The 21,087-nt window shown below is 50.8% G+C and overlaps 7 protein-coding genes across 7 annotated transcripts; 1 reads left to right on the top strand and 6 right to left on the bottom strand.

Annotated features, from left to right (window-relative positions):
* Positions 1–1,623: 1,623 nt before the first annotated feature.
* Positions 1,624–3,452, bottom strand: TRIVIDRAFT_54429 (uncharacterized protein; the record flags this gene model as incomplete). The annotated part of the gene is made up of 3 exons (XM_014103168.1): positions 1,624–2,951; positions 3,002–3,299; positions 3,390–3,452. The coding sequence occupies 3 exons, from the start codon at positions 3,450–3,452 to the stop codon at positions 1,624–1,626; spliced, it is 1,689 nt and encodes a 562-aa protein (XP_013958643.1).
* A 422-nt stretch (positions 3,453–3,874) lies between these two features.
* TRIVIDRAFT_84460 (uncharacterized protein) lies at positions 3,875–5,879 on the top strand (the record flags this gene model as incomplete). The annotated part of the gene is made up of 3 exons (XM_014103167.1): positions 3,875–4,045; positions 4,182–5,613; positions 5,685–5,879. The coding sequence occupies 3 exons, from the start codon at positions 4,034–4,036 to the stop codon at positions 5,819–5,821; spliced, it is 1,581 nt and encodes a 526-aa protein (XP_013958642.1).
* A 513-nt stretch (positions 5,880–6,392) lies between these two features.
* On the bottom strand, positions 6,393–7,781 carry TRIVIDRAFT_30657 (uncharacterized protein; the record flags this gene model as incomplete). Its single annotated transcript, XM_014103166.1, has 1 exon — positions 6,393–7,781. One exon carries the CDS (start codon positions 7,779–7,781, stop codon positions 6,393–6,395), a length of 1,389 nt encoding a protein of 462 aa, XP_013958641.1.
* A 3,771-nt stretch (positions 7,782–11,552) lies between these two features.
* Positions 11,553–15,434, bottom strand: TRIVIDRAFT_30731 (uncharacterized protein; the record flags this gene model as incomplete). Its single annotated transcript, XM_014103165.1, has 4 exons — positions 11,553–12,129; positions 12,323–14,368; positions 14,474–15,277; positions 15,355–15,434. The coding sequence occupies 4 exons, from the start codon at positions 15,432–15,434 to the stop codon at positions 11,553–11,555; spliced, it is 3,507 nt and encodes a 1,168-aa protein (XP_013958640.1).
* A 1,063-nt stretch (positions 15,435–16,497) lies between these two features.
* On the bottom strand, positions 16,498–17,546 carry TRIVIDRAFT_61223 (uncharacterized protein; the record flags this gene model as incomplete). The annotated part of the gene is made up of 2 exons (XM_014103164.1): positions 16,498–17,397; positions 17,457–17,546. The coding sequence occupies 2 exons, from the start codon at positions 17,544–17,546 to the stop codon at positions 16,498–16,500; spliced, it is 990 nt and encodes a 329-aa protein (XP_013958639.1).
* Positions 17,547–18,177: 631 nt separating this feature from the next.
* TRIVIDRAFT_8643 (uncharacterized protein) lies at positions 18,178–18,869 on the bottom strand (the record flags this gene model as incomplete). The annotated part of the gene is made up of 2 exons (XM_014102911.2): positions 18,178–18,428; positions 18,554–18,869. Coding segments are annotated over 2 exons (567 nt in total), but the record flags the coding sequence as incomplete, so codon positions are not given.
* Positions 18,870–19,305: 436 nt separating this feature from the next.
* Positions 19,306–21,021, bottom strand: TRIVIDRAFT_79029 (uncharacterized protein; the record flags this gene model as incomplete). Its single annotated transcript, XM_014103163.1, has 5 exons — positions 19,306–19,789; positions 19,852–20,525; positions 20,580–20,736; positions 20,826–20,911; positions 20,973–21,021. The coding sequence occupies 5 exons, from the start codon at positions 20,976–20,978 to the stop codon at positions 19,537–19,539; spliced, it is 1,176 nt and encodes a 391-aa protein (XP_013958638.1).
* Between the last annotated feature and the right edge of the window lie 66 nt (positions 21,022–21,087).

Below are 21,087 nucleotides of genomic sequence, written 5' to 3'. Positions count from 1 at the left end.
AGAAAAAGAGAAGGAAAAGAGTTACAACTGGGGAAGTAATTGGCTTCTCATGCACTGTAATACAGGAGATCAACGCCAGTCTACAGTCGAAATAGCAGGAGGCAGCAAATAAACACAGAGGAAGGGAAATATGGGAGGGTAAGAGGCAAACAAAGGCAAAGTCACCGCATCACGTACGGGAGCGGGATGTTGAAGACCATGGAACGGCATTACTTCTCTCGTACTCCGGCCGGCAAACTAAACAGCAGCAGTACAGCTACAGCACAACAAAGAAGAGGACAGACAAGAGACAGGGCTCACCAAGACAACAGCAATCCAGCTGCAGACGGGGGGACAAAGGCAAAAGATCACAAGGGCGCAATGGCGCAATAGCGCAATAGCGATAAGGTGAAGCTGCCAGAGCAGAGCAGAGCAGAGCAGCACTTGTCTAAGCATCCGCATGGCATCTGCAACGGCTCCGCGTGTCGTGCCATGTTGGGAGCCGTCGTTTTGATCTGCGTGGCTGAGCAGCCGGTCGCTATTGTGCTATGACGCCGTCTGGAAATGATGAGCAAGTGAAGGAGAGGGAAAGGTGGATTAAATGGAATGGAAGAAAAGAGGACAAAGAAGAGAAAGATATGGACAAAGAAATAGATTTAAAGTGAGGCTAAGACGGAGCATCCTAACCAGCTTCCTGAAGCAAAGCCAAAGAAGCAGTTGCATTTCCAAAAGCGACAAGACGTGGCGCATAGCAAACAAAGCAGTATTCCTTGTCCGTCGAATATGTGCATGTCCGCCGCACAGAACATCGCCGCCCCAACAATGCCATGCTGCCGGCCACAGCATCAAGTTAAGCTTACTCGCGACCAGCCGTCTTTGAGAGATGTGCCGCTGCCATTGTCGCCGCATTGGCATCTTTCGCTTTCCCTGGCAAACATCTCGTTGCGGATGCGGCAAACTGACAAGGCAATCAAGCTTTGGTTTGACAACGGAGCACCTCAAACGTAGCACAGACACGACATCTATCCGTCCACAAACATGGCGGAGACGAATTTGTCCCCTCATCATTGTTTTCTAACCCGAGTTCTTGGGTAGCGGGATAGATCACATGTACACTTAATCTACAAAAGCTTGCTCAAGACGCTCAAACCTTGCGCGCGTGCACAAGATTTGATCCAACAATATCTTCCAAGCAGTATCCCTTCCCAGCGTCCGCATCCATCTGTAGATACCCCTGTGTTACACGGCTCAAGCCGCTTCATTTACGGAGCTCTTATTGGCATGTGCCGCGCGGAAACCCCCATCGACCTACGCCTTGGCCCGTGATCCCAGCTGTTACAAAAGAGATGGTGTCGTAAAGTCTGATTAACTGGTACAATCAGAGTCGACTTTCAAGTTTTAACTCAATAAGGCTCCCTCGTAAGAGTATGAGACTCCATGGAATATTCTCTGGGTATGTATATCAAGAGCAATATAGTCCGCCGCAACCCATAGCGCAGTCAAGCACATGGGCTCTGTGATCCGCAAGCAGTCAACTATTGTATGCAATACCCTCGCACGAGAGTAGCCACTTCTAGTGTAGAATTTTGCCTCGAAATGTCTGGGCGTCTTACTCGACGAAATAGAGCTTGCAGATGACGTGGCTCATTCCCCTAGCTCATGATATCTCGAGTGCGCGGAGAGGGCAAACGAAGGTATAGAATGGCCACAAGTAGTGCAAATAGAATTGTCTGTGGCTTCCCAAGAAATGTCAGAATCAGAATCTTCAGACAAGGGGTTCTCCAATTCATTTCCAATAATTTTCTCATCTTCGTCAGTATCGTCAGATGTGATTCTCCATGGAGCAAGCACTTCGTCCTGCTTCTTGAACATGGTGGCAATGTCCCGTCCTGCCCCCGTCTTGTCACCAGTAGCTCCGGTAACCATGTTTGCAGCACAGATATTAATCAGCTGCAGGTTCCACGTCTGACCCTTTTCATTTTGCAAGCGGCGAAGCAATGGCAGCAGCGCTTCCGCGACTAGCTGTTGGGCAATTTCTTCAATATCAGTCTTGAGATCAAACACAAAGTTTGGTAACGGCCCTGACCGAGACACGCGACCAAAATTTTGAGGTTGGGTAGCATCTGCCTTCGGCCATGATCGTATCGAGAGGCGAAGCGTCCTTGGCCGGGCAATCCACTTGCGACTGCCTGGGATATCCGAACCGTCGTCCAAGATGACGAGATCTACCCTCATTCTTCGGATGAGAGAACAGGACAGCTTGTGAAGCTCTTCTGTTATTTTGGGCACCGTTTCAAGGCCCTTGTAGGTGTCTTCGATGCTAATCTGCGACGGTACATCGCTGGCTTCTTTAACTTCAGTAGGATCCACGCCGTGAAGAAAACCCCAGACTCGAGATCCGATACCTCTTTCCGCCCCAGGGCCGCCCAAAAGGGTCTCTAGAAACGATGGCGAGATGGTTGGATGAAGACGGGCTTCTCGTGCGGTCACGAGAGAATCGAACGGGCCGGAATCCTTGTCAAGTTCCTTGGACAAGATATGGGATTCCAAAAGGTGCGTGATCTTGGAGCCCATCCCCGGGATAGTGCGAAGCTTGTGTCCGTCGACAAAATTGATGATATCCTCATCATTGAATGCAAGCAGCGTTGTCTGATTCTGCGGCTTGTTCTTGCTACCGACAAGTTTGCTCAGCAGCTTGTTTGTAGAGATGCCACAAGTTGACGTGTAGCCAAAGTCTTGCTCCAGCTTGAGTCGCAAGAATTGGGCAAGGTGCGATCCCAGGAGGTGCCTCAAATAGATGGGGTTCTCCAAATCCACACTATCAGGGGTTACACCGACAACGCAGCCTGCAACGGAGGTTAAATCGCATGCAAAGCCCAACTCGGGGTCTTTTTTGGATAGATAGAAGAATGACTCAGCCATTGAAGCCCGGTTGAGACAGAACATGTTGTACTCGATAATGTCCGTTACGTCTGGTGGGCGTGTTAGTACATGTGGATAGGCCGTGCACTCTTAGACGCACCCAAGAAGACCTCGTCAAAACCAAGGCGTTCAGCTTTGCCGTTCCAGGAGTGAGATCTTAGGAAATTGAATAGGATTTTGCTCATGTCCCGGAACGGCGTCAAGTCCTCGCCGTCCACAAGAACGAGGTCCGGGCATATCTTCTTTGCCTCTGAGATGAGCATGAGCTTCTTGACATTGTGACGCCTTGCGTTGTAGTTGCACGTAGCCAAGATGTTCTTCTGCTTGACGCCAACCGGCTTTGATTTCAGAGCCGGGTTCTTCTGCTCAAATACTTGAGCGTAGAAGCAGTCATAGTCCTAATACGATCCGAGTTTAGCAAGTCATACCAATGCCTATGCACAATAATTTCAGCCACGTTAAGACTGAGAGTAAGGAGTAAGACGAACAAACTGCAAAATGATGCGGCCTTCTTGGCGTTTGGGCGGCTTCTTGACCCCCGTGCCGTCCATGGCATCATCGCGAAAGCAAGAAAGGACGTTGGCCCTCTCAAGCCTCAAGCAGTAGCTGAAGTGCTAGATAGCCTCCGAATAGAAGCTGTTGGCGATGATGGAAATAGCACAGAAAAGCACGGCAAACTGAAGGCGTCTGTCAAGTACCAGCTCTCGGCCCACCCTGACAAAACCCGGTAGGGGTCTGCACCCAATCAAAGCCTCGCAGCGATACAGGGCTGGCTTCAGCGCCCTTCCGCCGCCAAACCAGCGCTGGAAGGCCGCTGCTAGGCCGCTGCTTGGCCTCTCACTAGCACTATCAGAGTCGGCCCAACAGCACGCCGGTGCCGGCACAGAAGTTGCCCCTCCATCCGCCAGAGGTCCAGAAGCCTTCAATTGCCGTGGGGTCGTCGAGTCACAGCCAAGATTCTCAACTTCTGTCTGACTTACATCTCCCCATCACAGCAGATATATGTGCACATCTTCAACGCCTTTGAGATTCTCAGCACGAGATCCGGCGCTCTTCCTGTAGACGCTCCTCTTCTGCTCTCCTCTGTTCTTTTCCCAGTCTTTTTCACAACGATACCATACACACCCTCGCTATGGCACATGTGGTAAGCTAGTCATCTTTTTTTTGCTGGATGCTGATCAATTTTCCTCTATTCGCCCAAGAGCTGCCAGCTCGGCTCACTACCTTTTGCATAGCCTCAATGCGCTAACGTACTTCCTCCTTCTTTGTTGCGGCCATAGAGAAGCTTCGTTCCGTCTCTCGACGACGTCAAGGCGCTGTTGAACAAGCCCGTCAAGAGCGGCGCAAAGAAGCCCACGTTGGTACCCGTCTATCGCCAAATCAGCTCCGACCTTATCACCCCCTCCGCCGCCTACCTCAAAGTCTCGGCACATGCCAAGTCTACTTCTTCCGCCTCCTCCACATACTCATTTCTATTCGAATCGGCCGCTACCGAGCAAGTCGGCCGATACAGCTTTGTTGGCGCCGGCCCGCGCAAGATCATTACCACTGGCCCCGGATATGGCGAAGAGAAGGATCCGCTACCAGCACTTGAAGAGGAGCTGGCGGCTCATGTCGTTGCGCATGTTCCAGGACTGAGACTGCCTCCCATGGCGGGAGGAGCTGTTGGCTATGTTGGCTACGACTGCGTACGATACTTTGAGCCCAAAACGGCCCGACCCATGGAGGATGTGTTGAAGATTCCCGAGTCCCTGTTTATGTTGTACGATACGATTGTAGCCTTTGACAGGTTTTACGGCATCATCAAGGTCATTAGCTACGTCAATGTTCCAGCGGATGGACAGACTGGCCTAGAAGCGGCGTACGACGAGGCAAAGAAGACGATCGACGAATTGATAACCGTCCTCAACAGCCCCGAGATTCCCCTGCCGGAGCAGGGCCCCATCACGCTGGGCCAGGAGTACAAGTCCAACATTGGCCGCGAAGGCTATGAGGGCCATGTCACCAAGCTAAAAGAGCACATCGTCAGTGGCGACATCATTCAAGCTGTCCCCTCGCAGCGCTTCGCCCGCCCTACCAACCTACACCCCTTCAACATCTACCGACACCTGCGAACCGTCAACCCATCACCGTACATGTTCTACATTGACTGCGAGGACTTCCAGATTGTCGGTGCATCCCCCGAGCTGCTGGTCAAGTCAGAAGCTGGCAGGATAATCACCCACCCTATTGCCGGAACCGTCAAGCGAGGCCCTACCCCAGAGGAGGACGAACGCCTGGCCAACGAGCTGCGCAACTCACTCAAGGACCGAGCCGAGCACGTTATGCTTGTCGACCTCGCCCGCAACGACGTCAACCGCGTAGGTGACCCATTCACCGTCCGTGTCGACCGCCTCATGGTCGTGGAAAGGTTCAGCCACGTCCAGCATCTCGTCTCCCAGGTCTCGGGCGTTCTGCGTCCAGGCCAGACCCGGTTCGACGCCTTCCGGTCCATCTTCCCCGCAGGCACCGTCTCCGGTGCGCCAAAGGTAAAGGCAATGGAGCTCATTGCCGAGCTGGAGAAGGAGAAGCGTGGTGTGTATGCCGGTGCGGTGGGATACTTTGGTTACGGCGGGGTGGATGAGAACGGCCAAGACGTTGAGGGTGCCATGGACACTTGCATTGCTCTGCGGACCATGATGGTCAAGGAGGGTGTGGCATATCTCCAAGCAGGTTCGTTTATTCCCTTGTAACGTTTTTTACGGTGAAAATAATGAGCAAGACTAACTTTGGATCTTTGACAGGTGGCGGCATTGTTTTCGACTCGGATGAATATGAAGAGTGGCAAGAAACCATTAACAAGCTGGGTGCCAACATGCAGTGCATCACTCAAGCCGAGGAAATATATTACGACCAGCAACAAGGTGCAAAGACGGCATGAAAAAGTTATAAAAAATAGGAAAGACAAATAAACAAGAGTATATAGGTGTTGTGTGTGTATGTGATTTAATTGACACAGTAGCAACATTGGGTTTTCTTTGCATAGATCCATTCCCGCGTCCCTCTGCATAAGAAATAGTGAAGTTTGTCACATGAGATAATATGCTGCACAGATTTGAAAGATGATGTTTGTCTCGGCTGATCAAAGCGCGGTGATAGTATTGAAAGAATAATAATACAACATGGTATAATAGCAATGAAGAAACCCATCCCTACTCTCAGAGCATCAAAAACGCCAGGCCTGTTCTTCAGGCAATTCGCTACCATAAAAGTTCAGTTCATTTCTCATCAAAATAAAAATGTACCCTTTTTGTTGTTGATCGCCATGAATAAATAAAGCGAAAAAAAAAAAAATGCAGCGGCCAGGAAGTCCTGGTCCGTACCACCCCATCCCCATCCCTGTTGTTCTACAAATACAGAAAATGTTGTTTTTTTTGGTCTTTTCTTTTTCTTTTTTCCTTTTTTTCATGTGCTAGAGTACCCCTTGGTCGATTCATTTCGCCAGGGGCCACTCAGCTCTGCCCGCTTACGGGTGCGTCCTGCGCCTCAGCTAGCTCTGGGATAGGCGTATCCCGCTTCCGCTTATTGTACTGCGCCCTAGGCTCCGTCGGCGTCTTCATGTCCAGCTCAGCGAAAGCCCAAGGGCGGCCTAGGAGGCTCTGAGAATCTTCCGAGACGACGCTGCTGGCATCGGACATGTCAATGTCGATAGCCGAGTCGGCGCTGCTCTCGATGCTTGCTGTTGGGGTGTCGGGCACCATCTGGATATCTGGAACAACAGTCGTCGACACTGCCTCACCACCACGAGGCGTCTTGGCCATGGCCCTGGCCCTTGCAGAGGCCGCTTCAGCCCTCGAGGCCGCGATTGCGCCGCCAATGCGTTCGTCATCCTCTTCTTCCTCGTCCGCCACACCGATTGTCCAGACCCACTGACGCTTCTTCTCCTTACGCTTGCGCTTGCGAATACCACCCGTCTCGCATGGAGACAAAGCTGCTGCACCGCCACCCAAAGCCGCAAGCTTGCGTCGCATGTCCTCAAATGGGCCTGGCGTTTGGCCCCCATTTTCGATTTCGTTGGGCGAGAATGCTTGCTTGATGTTGATTGCCCTGTCGCCCCCAATAGGCGAAAACGATGGCGAGGCGGGCGAAGCCTCTTCAACCAGGAGGTCAATGTGTGATTTGGTGTACTTGTTGGTGATGATGGTTTGAGTGAGAGGGTTGTTGTAGCCTACCCTCTTGGCAGCTTTTTCCTGCAATCTCAAGGACTGCCGCCTCGGGGAGGCTGGAATTGCCGTCCTAGGAGGGAGAGGCGAGTTGCGTAGAATGCTGTGGAGAGAGTGAGGGTGCGTATAGGGAGCCGGAGTAACAGTAGTATAGAGGGCAGTAAACCGTCTTGAGAGAAGAGGCTCGACAGGCGAGCAAGGTGAGGTCACGGTATATGCCCTGGCCTTGGAAGAGAGATCCATGGGAGAGAAAGAAAAGGCTTTTGGCCCGTTGGGATCGACGGCGCCAGCTGACATGGGAGGCGTCGGTGTCATGGTACTCGGGAAGGCAATTTCCATCTGCTGCGGCGGCGAGCCCGAAGTCTCTGTCGTTGGTGTCTCTGGAAATGCGGCGACATATGGCGTCTTGATTCTCAACTTGGGGCCTCGAGGCTCGACTGGTGTCTTGAGAGAGAAGTTTTGCAGGGTGTTGATGGCTGTGAGGGGTTCTGCTTGAACTGGCGTAGATCTCTCGATGGCCGTGGCATATACATTGGACAAGGTGTTGCAGGCGGTGCGATCGGTAGGGTCGACTTGGAAGCCTCTTACGGGCCTGCTGGAGACAGAGGGTGTGGAGGTGTTGATCTTGAGTGATAGGCGTGGCCTCTTGGAGGTCTGCTGGAGCGGTTGAGAAGCCATCGTGGTTGACTCAGAGGATGGATGTATAAACAGAGACTGATGAGAGATGACGGAGATGACCAAGTTGGAGGGAGAGAAATAGAGAAAGAAAGAAAGATGGGGAGTGAGTGGGGTGAGTCAATGAGATCCCGGACCCAACCAAGTCGTATTATCGACCCAAGAGCGTATGTATGAATACGAAATGCAAACCTTGGGGTTGTATTATAAACGCCGTGAGACGAGAATAGAAATGCCGCAGAACAGAGCCAACGGCCAGATGGCGGGATCGTCGGCGGCTATATACGACGAAACAACCGCGCATGTTTTGCATCGTCCATGGCAGTGTGTTCGTCTCGTCTCCTCGTGCTCATTCCTCCACCTCTTCTCCGACCTTCTCTTCTTCCCTCTCCCCCCCAGTCGTTACGCCACCAGCGACAAAGTGGACCGCCCGTCCTTGTTCAGCCGACGCAGCTGCATGATGCTAACGGCAGCGAGCCAAATCACATCCGCTGCGTCGTCGGGATAGACGCGAGTAGAGCGCAAAAGAGGAGGTGGAGGGTCGAATATGCCCGTGAGTGGCCCTGTTGCTATTTCTAGCCTGCGGGTAAGCGCTGAGCCCCGGCCCCTGCTGCAGCGCCCTGAGGCATCCCGCCAATCGCCCGCCGGCTCAAAGGGCCAATGGCGTCTAATCGGGCACAAAAGTTGTGAAACCGATGCACGACCTCGACCGCTGTCACACAGCTGTGCCAATGGCGAGGCGTCTTGGGATGCATCCTCCTGCTGTCTCGGCCCAGCGAGCAGATTTCCGGCTATCGCAGCATGGCGTTATCACAGCTGGTGGCGTTTTTCTGCAGTAACGTCAGTCACTCCGCACACAGAGTACTACAGTACCTACAGATTCAAGACAATGATACATACATTCACCATGAATCAAGTTGATTTTGCCACTGCAAAAGACCGTTCGCAGCAACTCCGTTTCGGCTCCGTAAAGAGTCAGTGTCGGTGGGAATTGCAGGGCATGGCAGCCTAAATATAGAATAGAATTGGCACAATTTCAAGCTCCACGTCATGTTCTGGGGAGACGTTGGACGTCCATGTTTAGTGGCGCTGGGCGGTGGGGCAAAGGCCAAGATGTGCTGGGTTGCGGAATAAACGGCGGACCGATGCACCAATTGCAGATGACAGCGGTCCGCATGTACCTTCGTACCTACCTGGCTGTCAGTCAATTCTAAGACACCTGCTTCTAGAAATCATCATCCTGAGAATTGAAGTGTGAACTTGGCTTTACTTTACTTTCTTGAAGTCTTATCAATATGTCGGAAATGCTACACCAATGTGGCGGAATCAAATAAATGAATCAACCTTGTCCATTCCATCTGCCGTGGTTCCAAGCTCTAATACTCCACATACAACACGATCTCATCAACGCCTCGGTCTCTCCACCGCTTCGAGATCAATGGCACCTCATTCCTCCCCTGCCAGACTCAATGAAGAATCCTTGCTCCAAGATTGCTTCGCCGTCAAGCCCACATTTCTATACCAGCCAGGGCGACCTTTTAAAGATTCCATTTAGAGTGTTTATCCACTAAAGCATGGTCGTGGATTACTATCGAGGCTGTCAGCAGGATGGACTCCAGGGATGATTCGAGATGCCCCAGTTAGGAACATGCAATTTCGCAATTAGCTTAGACCTTCACTAGCATATGCAGTAGCAGTAGGTTATTCTTCAAAACGAGAATAGCGACGTGTTGGCAGTGACAATTGTCTAGATCCCTGGTCTGCAGAGCCAACGAAGTGGAGATGATGGGGATCCCCTACACGAGCTTCGTTGTTGGATCAAGGCGAGGGGCATAAAGATGGAAATTGGAGTTGCTAAACTACTTGACTACTCTTTACTTTATACCAGATACTAGAAGAGGGTCGTGAGAGCATTACGTGCTATACAAGAAGTGGTGATTTTAGTTATAGTAGCACACACTTCAAGAATAAGATGGGCGAATGGTGCTTCCTCTGCATCTCTCTCCACGACGCTGACTGCTTAACATTGGCTGTAATTGTTGAGACGATGGATAGCCAAGAGATGCAAAGGCTTTCCTACACTGTTCAAAACTTGTCATCATTCGATTTGCGCATCGCTACTTCGTCTACCTATTTCCGGATCAAGTAATTTAACCACATCCACCTCCTTTCCCTCACTTTTACCAAGTAAAATCTGACACCATCGCCAGAATCCACGAACTACACATCCTTCCCCGCTTATTCATGGAACTTTCATGCTGTCAAAGCAAGCACCTAGTACTAAAAAACTCCATCACCAACTCATCAAGGCCCATGCCAAGTTAGGATAAATATAGCACAACATGAAACATGCCCACGGATTACACAGCTAAATATTGCTACATGTATATACTCATCACCATAACACGGAGTCAATCTGAATCAGCATTCACTCTTCAGGAAGCTCACCCAGCCTATATTTAGCATCGCCAGTATTACTCGTCATCCTCCCTTGCGCACAGCATAATACATGTACCGCATCCCATCTACACCGTTCCCGACAAAGAAGGAGGTCACGCATATTCCGCATCAGATACACGATGACACACGTAACCCCGTCAAGGCTCTTTGTTATATAAATAAATGTCAAAGAAAAGAAAAAGAAAGAGACGCAAGGACCTGTCTCACCGTCAGCATACCTACCCAACACCACCAACCGCTCTCTTCCCCAGCCCCATCTCGAAATTACCCCTACTCGATCTTGCCAAGTAAGAATCATTACTACTACTCCAGCCCCTCAAAAACTGCAACATGATCAATGCCTATTTATGGGGGGTCGCTCAATCCCGATCTAACGTCGTAACCCGGATCTACAGTGCGCCAAACGTAAGCATGGAACAATGTTCTTAGAGGGGAAAAATTACCACTGGAGAGCATTTGCGCACGCAACTACACGCCCGGTAGATCATTCATAGCCCCCCCCCCTTTTCACGCTATTTTCTTACGGTGCTCCCACAATTTAGCTATAGGCTAACCCCTTTATTATTGTTTGCTCCCAAATGATTATACGTGCACACATACATGGCAACAAAAGGCTTCATCAGCAATATGACCAATGTCTCTTCTCTCTCCCCGCATGTTTTGCGATTCCACTGGCAAGGGGATCTGGAAAATATCCCCGTCCATAACGCCCAGGCATGCCTCTTTCCCAACAGGCTCGTCCTCGTTCGCTGCAGCGAGATCATATGGAGTATCTTTATTAGTGGAATCCACTGTCCGGGTAATCCTTCACAGAATCAGTCCGTCCATGGATACCAAATATGCTCTCTCTGCCAATATGCCATCGTGCTTCGTATTTATGCTAGTTTTGGTACTAGGCCGGTAAAGGCCTTCCTTCAGCTCCATCCATGAATCTCATTTCACATGGCGGACATCAATCCTCGTTCATCCATCATTGCAACATTTGGTTATTTAACTCCAAAATCCTTCTCCTACCCACGAAGGCCGACGACGAGAACACTAGCCTCGCGGCCACTGAGGCTGGTGGATTCGTCATCTGGCTTCAACCGGGGTGGAAGATAATAAAAGTCAGAAATAGAACACTTCAGTGTACCAGAAATCGGCGAGCCTGGTGCTGGACGCATCCTAGTAATTCCCTCGTCCTAGAACTGATGATACTCTTCATAGGCAAGTGCCTTCGTACCAACGTTCATCGTTTCGGCCTTTAGTCGGCCATTCCATGTATATCCATGCAGAACGTATGAGTCAAGTATTATAAAAATACAACTTTGCTTTTCAACCGCTATTAAGAATCCCATGAGACTCAAGCAAGTTGCCCAAAGCCCCAAGCTTAACCGGCTTAGTGAGGAACACATCCATTCCACTGCCAAACGCCTCTTGCTGGGCATCTTCCGTTGCTAATCCCGAAAGCGCAATGATGGGGACAGGAGTCAATCCCATCTGAGCTTCATGGGCTCGAATTTGCCTCGTGGCCTCAAAGCCATCCATGACCGGCATGGATATGTCCATCAGGATGCAAGCGTATGCATCAGGGTGCGCGAGGAAGCAGTCCACCGCTTCCTTGCCATTCTTTGCTTCCTTGAAGCCAATGTTACGCTTTTTCATATACGTGGACAACACTTTTAAGTTGATGTAGTTGTCATCAACGAGCAAGAAGCTAATTTGCGGTGCCTCAGGTTTATCCCGCAGAGTCAAAGACTCTTCAGGGGACTTTGGAGTCGTTTCGGTTTGAGAACCAGATATCCAAGTGCCGTCGCTCGTCCATGTTGAACCGCTGCTTCGGGATACAGCAGTTGTTGGTCTGCTCAAAGACGGCCTACCGACACTGGAGGGAGAATATGTACTTGGCGTTCTTTTAGGCCCCTTTGGTCGCTTGGCCACCATTGGAACCGACATGGGTCCTGACGGAGAATTGAAACTGCTCATCCATCGCATGTACGCCGAATGCAGTGTTCTGGCAAGTTTACGAGGGCCGGTCCTAAGAATTACACTGCATGAGTCACCCGAAGAATAATAACAGCAGTATCAAAGATGGAAAGACTCACGGTTGAGATATAAACTCAAAAATGGCGGGGGATTCAGCCTTCTTGAACATATGTGACTGGCGATAGGCCACTAGTGCGTTTGAGCACACGACGACGTTGGGCGTTTTGTCAAATGATTCAAAATTCTCGCTCAATCTCGCCAAGTCCATATAAGACCACAACACGAGATCTGGGGTGACGCTTGTACTTCGTGTGTTGGGGATGATTTCCATGTGTAGCCATTCGCGGCAGATGGTTACAACAGCCCTTTGCCACTCAGAATCTGCCATGATAATCCGCACACGCAGGCCTTTTAAGTCGGCAACTTGTTCCTTAAACGCCTTGTCTTCTGCATCCGAGATTGTAGGGGCCACTTCTACAGGTCGCGGCAGCTGCTCCAACGGCAGTGTTACACAAGCTGTCGTGCCAACGCCAAGCTCGCTCCGTATCGAGACATCACCTTGTAAATGAGATGTTATCTGTTGCACGAGGCTGAGCCCTAGCCCGGCGCCAGGTGATAATGGATCCTCCTGGCAAAATGGGCGGAAGAGCCCGTGCTTGAGGAAATCAGGGCCGATGCCTTTGCCAGTATCCTGTACTGTGAACCTAACGACGCGCTCTTTCTTGCGGCTCCTGAGCCGAGCCATTTCCTGCGTAAGTGAAACTGTGATTGTGCCCCGTTTGGTATGCTTCAAAGCATTGCCAAAGATATTCATGACTATTCGACGGATGGCTCCAACATCAACGCAATACGCCCAATTGCACTTGGCATCCATTGACAGAATTATCAAGACGTCATCAAAGCTCCACCTGAGCTCCCCGTTTTTCGTCATCCAAGGTTCGAGCTGATCCATCGCTTGCAGCGAATCTGAGTGATGATTTGCATTCACATCGCTGTTGATTGACCCTTTGTGTTGGTCAGAGAGTTGCTTGACGGACAAGTGTAAGAAGTTGAAGCCAGCAAAGACACTCTCAACAACTTCCTCGACAATATGGTCGATCTGAGAGTCACGCAGTAAAGATTTCTTGCCAAACTGCCCCAGATCGAGACCATTTGATGCTAAGCTGAGAGCCCTGTCATCTCGTCCGGATAGATGATTGATTCTAGAGTATTCGAGGAGATGGTCCACTGTGTCGAGGAGTGTGCGGGAGCAAGTTTCAATAGTATGGGCAACATTGCCCTGAAAGATGTCGAGCTTGGTATCAATTAGCAATTCAGCGTTGAGCAGAATTCCGTGTAATGGAGAACGGAGCTCGTGTGAGAGCGACCCAAGAGCATCCGTTTTTGCTTTATCAGCTCGCAAGTCCTTGAATCGCAGGATTTCAGACATGGCAAGCATTCCCAGAGCTCTCAGGTAGCTTAATTCCTGTTCAAGAGAAAAACTTCGGGCTACATCCTTGGTGCAGATAAATCCGCCAGCATGCCATCGATCTTTCCTGGGGTCCCAGATAGGGACGAAGCCTATACTCCGAGAACCAGGAAAGGCCTTGAGTAGAGCCTTTCCCTCGAGCTGCCGCGCCGAGTTTTTCATTGGCACCCCTTCACGAGGCAAAATTGGAATAGTTTCCGTGTCTCTAATGAGTAGCGGGGAGTTGTTCGGGGATGCCTCCTGATACGGCTGCTCGTCTTCTGACGAATCCGATTGCAACTCTCCGTCAGGTCCAAAGTTGAAAATCTGGCCCCTGGGATGACGCCGAAGAAGCTTGGATAGAAAGTTCTCTGTTAGTGAAATGCAAGGCCGACTCGGAATGGCTCCATTGATGCTCGATGATGTGGCTGTGGAATAGCCAAGGAGCCTGCAGTGTGACGCAGTCTTGCTTGGACGCCTAGCTTCTAGATCCTCGTCACTACTGCTCGTGGCGGATGATTGGCTTCCCTCGTCAGTCGTAGTGTTGTTCTGCGCCGCCGGAGACAGATATGGCTGAATCGGGGCTTCGAAAAACAGGCAGCCCTCTACCTCGATGGACTCCCTGACAATGTTGGCAGCTTTCGATAAAATTACCATTGAGCTTTCATCCTCCGTTAGAGTAGCCATGGATTTGAATTCGGGCCGTGTGGCTCCTGCGCTGCCAACGGAGAATGTACGCCGTCCAAGGCCAGAGAAGGCGTCGTTTGGGCTTAGATTTGCTTCATTTCTTGGCCGCCTTGGAACGGAAATTGGGTCAGTCAACCTGGTCGTCGGCGATAGGTCGGTCACGAGGTCATCTTCGGGCCTGTCCTGCTGTTGCTGTTGGAAAAATTGTTGCCGGTGTGTAGGGCTGTTAGGTTGTGTCTCCAAGGCAGTATCATTTGAGGTCTTCTGCGAGCCAAATATGGTGGGTTTGCCCTCGATAAACGACCCCAAGCCCCTGTTCATTCGCAAATCCCGCTTGTGAACAACCTTTAGTCTCTGCGCCTCGAGATGGTCCATGATGGCCCAGGATATATCTCGTAGCCGCTGCGAGTGGTCGTCACTCCAGGTCTTGTTTGGAGTCTCGTTGATGACGCAGTACACGCCGATGTTGATTCCACGCCGAGTTCGAATTGGGACAGCGGCGTAGAAACGAGCCAAGCTGCCCGGCTGGCAGAACGGCTTGGACGAGAACCGAGGGTCAATGACAAGGTCGTGGGCGATGGTCAGAGGGAGCTGGTTGGGCATCTCGCCATCGGCGGCGTCGAGAGCCTTGTCGCCGAGGAGACTCAGCTCGCAGACTCCATGGCTACGAGGGATGGCAGTGCCGCATAGCCAGAGCGGGCGGTCACAGTCGTCACTCCTGAGCGATGGGTACAGGCGCTGCGTGGGTGTTGCTTCGGCGACGATACACTGGCGGTGGGCGTCAAACAGCGAGATGAGGGCCCGGTCGGTACCCGTCTGCAAAGCTCCCAGCTGGGCGAGGCCGGTGAGGATAACGTCGTCGGCGGTTGCGAGCTCGGACGAAGGCGTCGGCTTCCCGGTCTCGTTGAGCCTGACGGCGCTGAGCAGAGACGAAGAGTACCTAACAGACGATTTGCCACGGGTCAACAGAATACCGGCAAGTAGAAGAAGAAGAAGAAAAGAAAAACAAGGCCCTACTCAAACGTCTCCCGCTCTCTGGCCGACTCGGACACCAGCTTGGCAGCCTTCACCTGGGCCCGGTCCGGAATTGCTGCCATCACCGTTCCACAGCCGCCACAAGGTGCACGGATCGCTGTCGCTCGGGATTAGAAAAAACCATGGGGGCGCCGATCACCAACGACTCTCAGAGGCACTATGCAAGGTATATATTGGAGGGTACCCTGGCATGTTTTCAGCACCTTGCCTGTTGTAGCGGAATCCGCAGCTGCAGCAGCCCCCTCGAAGGCTGCAGAACCAAAGAGGACAGGCCATTTGATGCCTAAGCTGCGCTGCCTCCCGATACTCCAGTTGCCACTCCATTAACCTGCACCTTAACCTTATCGCACAGCGCAGCGCAGCTCAGCACAAGCTGAAGGGCTTGAAACAACCAACTGCTAGCACGTCGCCAGGAAACTCAAAATGCCCCAAAAACTCTCCGTCCGAATCGCCCAGCCGCCAACGCCAGATTCAAAGAGCTAAACCTTGAATGCTAGTGTCGCACGTCGCTCCGGAGCATGTGCCCACTTCCCATCGGAGTCTTTGCTCCCGTTTCATGGGCAATTAGCTGATTCTTTGTGTGGCCCCAAATTAGCTACCGTGCTGCTAATCTATCTGAGGTTACAGCACCCATCCTTCAACCGGCTTTTAGCACCTGTTAGTGCCCTTGTCTATGTACTAGGTGAAATCCAGCAGTGCGCCCGTGACATCTTTTCTTAGTAGAGCGATGATAGCACATGAAGGTCGAGATGGTTGAGATGGTAGAGAAAGATATCTGCGAAGATGGAAAATGATGTCTGTGATGGTGGAAACAAGGTACATGTCGATAAGAGAGAGAGACACTACAGGTATCTAGTACCTTAGTACGTGGTGATAAGGCTTACCGACGTCCTCAATGGGAAGTCGTTTAACAACCCTGCTTTGACGATAGCTACTAGGTATGATATCTAATGCGCCTTTCTTTTTCAGCGACTGCGCGATTTCCTTCCTTTTGACAGATAAATTTCTGTGCACTTGGTATTTAGTATAGATCGTCGATGATCATTCCAATCCCGCTTGATATATCCGTATATGAACCCAGCCTGGCCTTGCACCAGTGTCAAGACAAGCAAATGCGCTTGGCCTTCACAAACACGCATCACCATTGATAACATCCAGCTGCCGCCTCGCATCCTGGTGCAACCGAGTCCCCAGCTGATTCAAATCCATTATAATTTGATTCATCTTATCTCTATCTACACAAGAAGCTTCAGCTAGAGCTTTGTTGTCAAAATCATTAGAATCTCTCTGCTCGACCGGCGGGGTGACGAGGGACTGCTTCTCCATCTTCCTTCCATTCTTGCCCTGTTGTGCGCAGTTGTATCTCGATTCTTTGACTTGATTGTGCCAGAGAAGCTGCGAAGTTAATGTTTCGGGATCATATGACGGGTCGGAATCGACCTCAGAATCAGGAGGGGTGAAAGAGTCTGCGTTGCCCAACCGCTCGAACGGAGAGGATGTCGCTGTGATCATCGCAAGAGGCAGTGCGCCAACGCAGTAGTCTTCGTCACTGTGCATCGAAATATCGTAACCTGCTGAAGTCGCAAACTCGGAATCATCAACCATCCCACGAATGGGACAGGCTGAGGAATCCGCAGCTGTTGCATCATCCGCTAGAGCAGTCGTGCTGTTTTCTTGTCGTCCTGTATTCGGTGAGAGAAAACATGGTATCCAGTGGTGCTGCTCAAGGCTCCGAGCAAGTTGCGGGAACTCTTGTGCAAATTGACGACTGACTTCTTCATACCGAGAGAGATTATCCAGAGCATCTTGGCTCTTGGCTTGGCCGGGTCGTATAAGCGACACGGGCCGGATATCATACGGCCGGCGATCAGATCGGACTCTCTTTGTCATTTGAACGCTTGTGGATTGTGTATTGCTATGTATTTCGGAATTGGCGATAATAAGGAAAGGGGTCATTAAAAATGTATAAAGAAAGGTTGTTTGTGTATGATTGACAATAAGGCTGGGAACAAGAGGCGATGTGAGCTTTACTACCAGGTAAGTGCACACACAAATAGAAGGGTGGGGCAGACACGTGTATCGACTTTTTCAAAACCGCATCGCAATGCTGATTGCAGCATCTGCCAAACGTCATTCTCCAGACACCAGCTGTAAGCATATCCGCATGTCTGCATGTTTGTTCGCGTCACCACTGGAGCTAAATTATATGTGTGCGTCTTAATGGTTAGTATCCATCGGTGGCTTTTTATATCTAGGTCGGCACGAGGGGGGAAGCTCCCCGACTAAGTAAGAGATCGTCAACAGGCGGCCAATGAGTGAGGCTAGAGATAAATTGCCTCCTGAACGCCCATTTTGATCAATGGCACACAAACCATCCGCTCGTATCACAAAGGGCAGTTGGCAGTGAAGGCGACATACCAGGTATGCAGTCAGCTGCACTTGTAAAGATGGTTACGTCTTTATTCCTTTAACATATACTATTTTCACTACCTGCTGAGGTAGCTTTAGATTTGAGACGCGGGATGCTGTAGCTGATGTTGGACTGACCTGGCTAACCACTATTAACCACTATTAAAACTATCCCGTCTCAAAAGAATTCAACAGGTTCAATAGACAAACAGCCTGAGATATCATCTATATGCCCCCAGCACTGAATGAGCCAAAACCAACTTCAAGTTATGAGCTGCACGATAGTAAGACGAGTAGCTGCCACAGCTTAGGTTCCAATAAATAGCATATGTAAAGACACAAGAACGCATAAATATAAATGCATTATTCTTCAATATGATATCCCAATCCCGTCTCTCACGACTCAATTCCCAGCGCCTTCACTCCAACAATCCTACCACCCTCATCATCCCGTGAAATAACCCAGTACTCAGCCCTCGTTAGATCCCTCGCAACCCTGTAGACTCTCACATCGTTTCCTCGCGTCGCCTCTCTCACGGCATCAATGATATTGCCGTATTCTCCCTGCGAATCCCACTCGATAGGATCCATGATGTCGATTTGCGCATTCTCGGCGTCCCAGTGGTTGATCAGCTTTGCGAATTCAACTGTAACAATAGACTTTAATTAGCACTTCTGGAAGCTTTCTCTTTCAACCGCATCTGTCACAATAACCCCCTCAAGAGGTCGTCTTGAAACCAAGTTCACAAAGCATGGACAAACAAAAACTGACCTTCATCCGGCAACCCTCCCTCGCCCTTCCACTTCAACGACACCCCCTTAAACGGCTCGTCCGCCTCACTCACGTAAAATGCATCTCGGCAAACCTCAGCAATGCTCTTGGGAAGCTCGCTGCCCTCATCCGCCGTCTTAAACTCCCGCTGCGCCCCCGCTCCCCGCGAGCTTTGCGCCGCTGCCCTCCCCTCATCCGCATCCTGGTTCGCCTTGTTGAGGAAGGCCATGTAATCCTCGTCGCTCGCCATTTTTCGGGACGCGGTGTTCGATAGGGTGCGACGCTGTGTGAAGCTGCGGAAACTCGACGCGGGGATGCTCGAGCTGTCTTGGGCTGGGCGCTGGAGACGGATAGCTTGTGAGCGCTGGGGAACGTGGTATGCTATTCGCTTGTTGGTATGCAGGGCTCTTCTAGATGGGAAAGAAAACGCAGCAAAGAGGCTTTGTTGACTGGGTGGCATGAGTGAGAGTGATGAAAAACGTTACGCAAGTAATGATGATTCTTTGTGCAATCAAAGCTGGAGGTCCCGTCAGCTTTTGTGGTGGGGTGACGTCAACGCAGACGAATCACTAAACCACTAAAACACTGCAACAATCACATCACTCAAGATACAGGTAGTCACCTCAGAATTGTGGATGGAAGCTTCAATGGCAGTTGTTTTTGTTTTCTTCCACTGTTTACAATTATAATCGTGCAATTGCACGAACAAGTACCAAGCTCCGTGCTTCTACAGTGGATTCACATCAAAACTTGTGTATAAATGGTCAGTTTCTTGTCTATTGGCGTCGCTACTTGGCATGCACATGCGTGGGATTTCCATGATCATAACAGGAAATCTCATTTCGAATTTTTCAGATCTCTAGCTGAAATTCATCTTTTTTCGTGCTCATCCCATTATGAAGCCCCAAACCCAGCCCAAAAAGCAAGGCAAACCAAATCCGACACCAATGCAATGACCGACGAGCAAAAAGGAAATAAGCTTTTTATGCGGAAGCCAGATCCTTCTTGAGGGTACCCTGGTACTGCTTCTTCTCCGCAGGGGTCTGGAAAGCACCGTGACCGAACTCGGATGAGGTGTCGATCCACTTGAGGTTGATCTTCTCCAGAGCCTTTCTTGAGGTGTGAGTCCACATGGACTTACGGAGAGTCACAACACGCTTCTTGGTACCAGGGATAGAGCCCTTGACCATGACGAAGTCGTTGTTGATCTCACCATAGCGGACAAAGCCACCGAGACTGCAAAAACAATGTTAGCATTTATACACTGGTAAACGGTCACAAAGGGGGGAGAAACATACGGAGTGATCTTCTTCTTGGTGACATCAATGTCAGTGGAGGCGTTGTCGTCAGCATCACCCTTGCCGATTCTGTAAACCTTGTGGTTGACAGAGGTACGGTGGTGGTAACCCTCCTGACCGGCACGGGCAACAGTCCACTGGACGTGGGAAGGATGCCAAGCACCGATACAAGCAACCTTTCGGAGACCCTTGTGAGTCTTACGGGGGAGCTTCTTGGTACCCCAACGGGCGGTAACACCGCTGAATCCGTGACCCTTGGTGACGGCGATAACGTCAATGACCTCATCCTGCTCGAAGATGCTGTCGATGGAGACGGGCTTCTCGAAGAGGTCCTTGCCGAAGTCGACCTTCTCGGCAACGGAGCCACCGTTGACCTGGATCTCCATAAGGTGGGCCTTCTTCTGCTTGAGGGGGGTCTTGCGGATCTGGGTGTGAGCCAGGATACGGACGACAGTGCAGTACTTCTTGATGCGCTCGAGCTCGCGGTTGATGGAGGCACCGCTGTTGTCGGAGTGCTTCTTGGCGTACTTGGTGAAAGCCTTCTTCTTGCTCTTGTACCAGTTCTTGTAGAATCGTCGCTTAACTTCGTCGCTCAAGTGCTCAGCCCACACGGTGGTGAGGGAGCGCAGACCACGGGGAGTCTCGATGTAGCCCACAAGACCAACAACGATCATCTAAATTAGATGTTAGCCATAGGCACATAGCCAAGCGGGCTGCATTGTTCGTACAGGGGGGGTATCAATGATCGAAACAGCCTCCACAACTTCCTTCTTGTTCGCCTTCGCGCCGGGTCGGTCGAGGTCACGAACGATCGTGGTCATACCGGCCTTGTAGCCCATGGCGGCGGTCAGGTGGACGGGCTTCTTGGGGTCATCCTTGGGGAAGCTGCCAGCTCCAATTGATTAGCACTGTTCCTCAGATATCCTCAAATTGAAGGCATCTCAAAAAGATTTTTTTTTTTTCTCAACACTTACGACTTGACCTTTCCGCGGTGGCGGGCAGCGCGCTTCCGAGGCAGATAAGCCAAGGAGCCGTGACGGGGAGCCTCGTACTTGCGGTGCTATTATAATGTTAGCATCGTCGAGGGATATCTAGAGTTTCTTTTCAGTATGTTCACATACACTCATTTTGGGCCGGTTGTGTGGTGATGAGTTTAGTATGAAAAATTGACGAAGCCTGCGCAGAGCAGAAAAGAGAAAAGGGCTTTCAGGAAATAATTTGTGGGCGAAATTTTAA

Source organism: Trichoderma virens (assembly GCF_000170995.1).
Source record: "Trichoderma virens Gv29-8 chromosome Unknown TRIVIscaffold_4, whole genome shotgun sequence".
Taxonomy (NCBI): domain Eukaryota; kingdom Fungi; phylum Ascomycota; class Sordariomycetes; order Hypocreales; family Hypocreaceae; genus Trichoderma; species Trichoderma virens.
The sequence above is the reverse complement of the archived record's forward strand: the minus strand, read 5'-3'. Positions and strand labels throughout refer to the sequence as shown.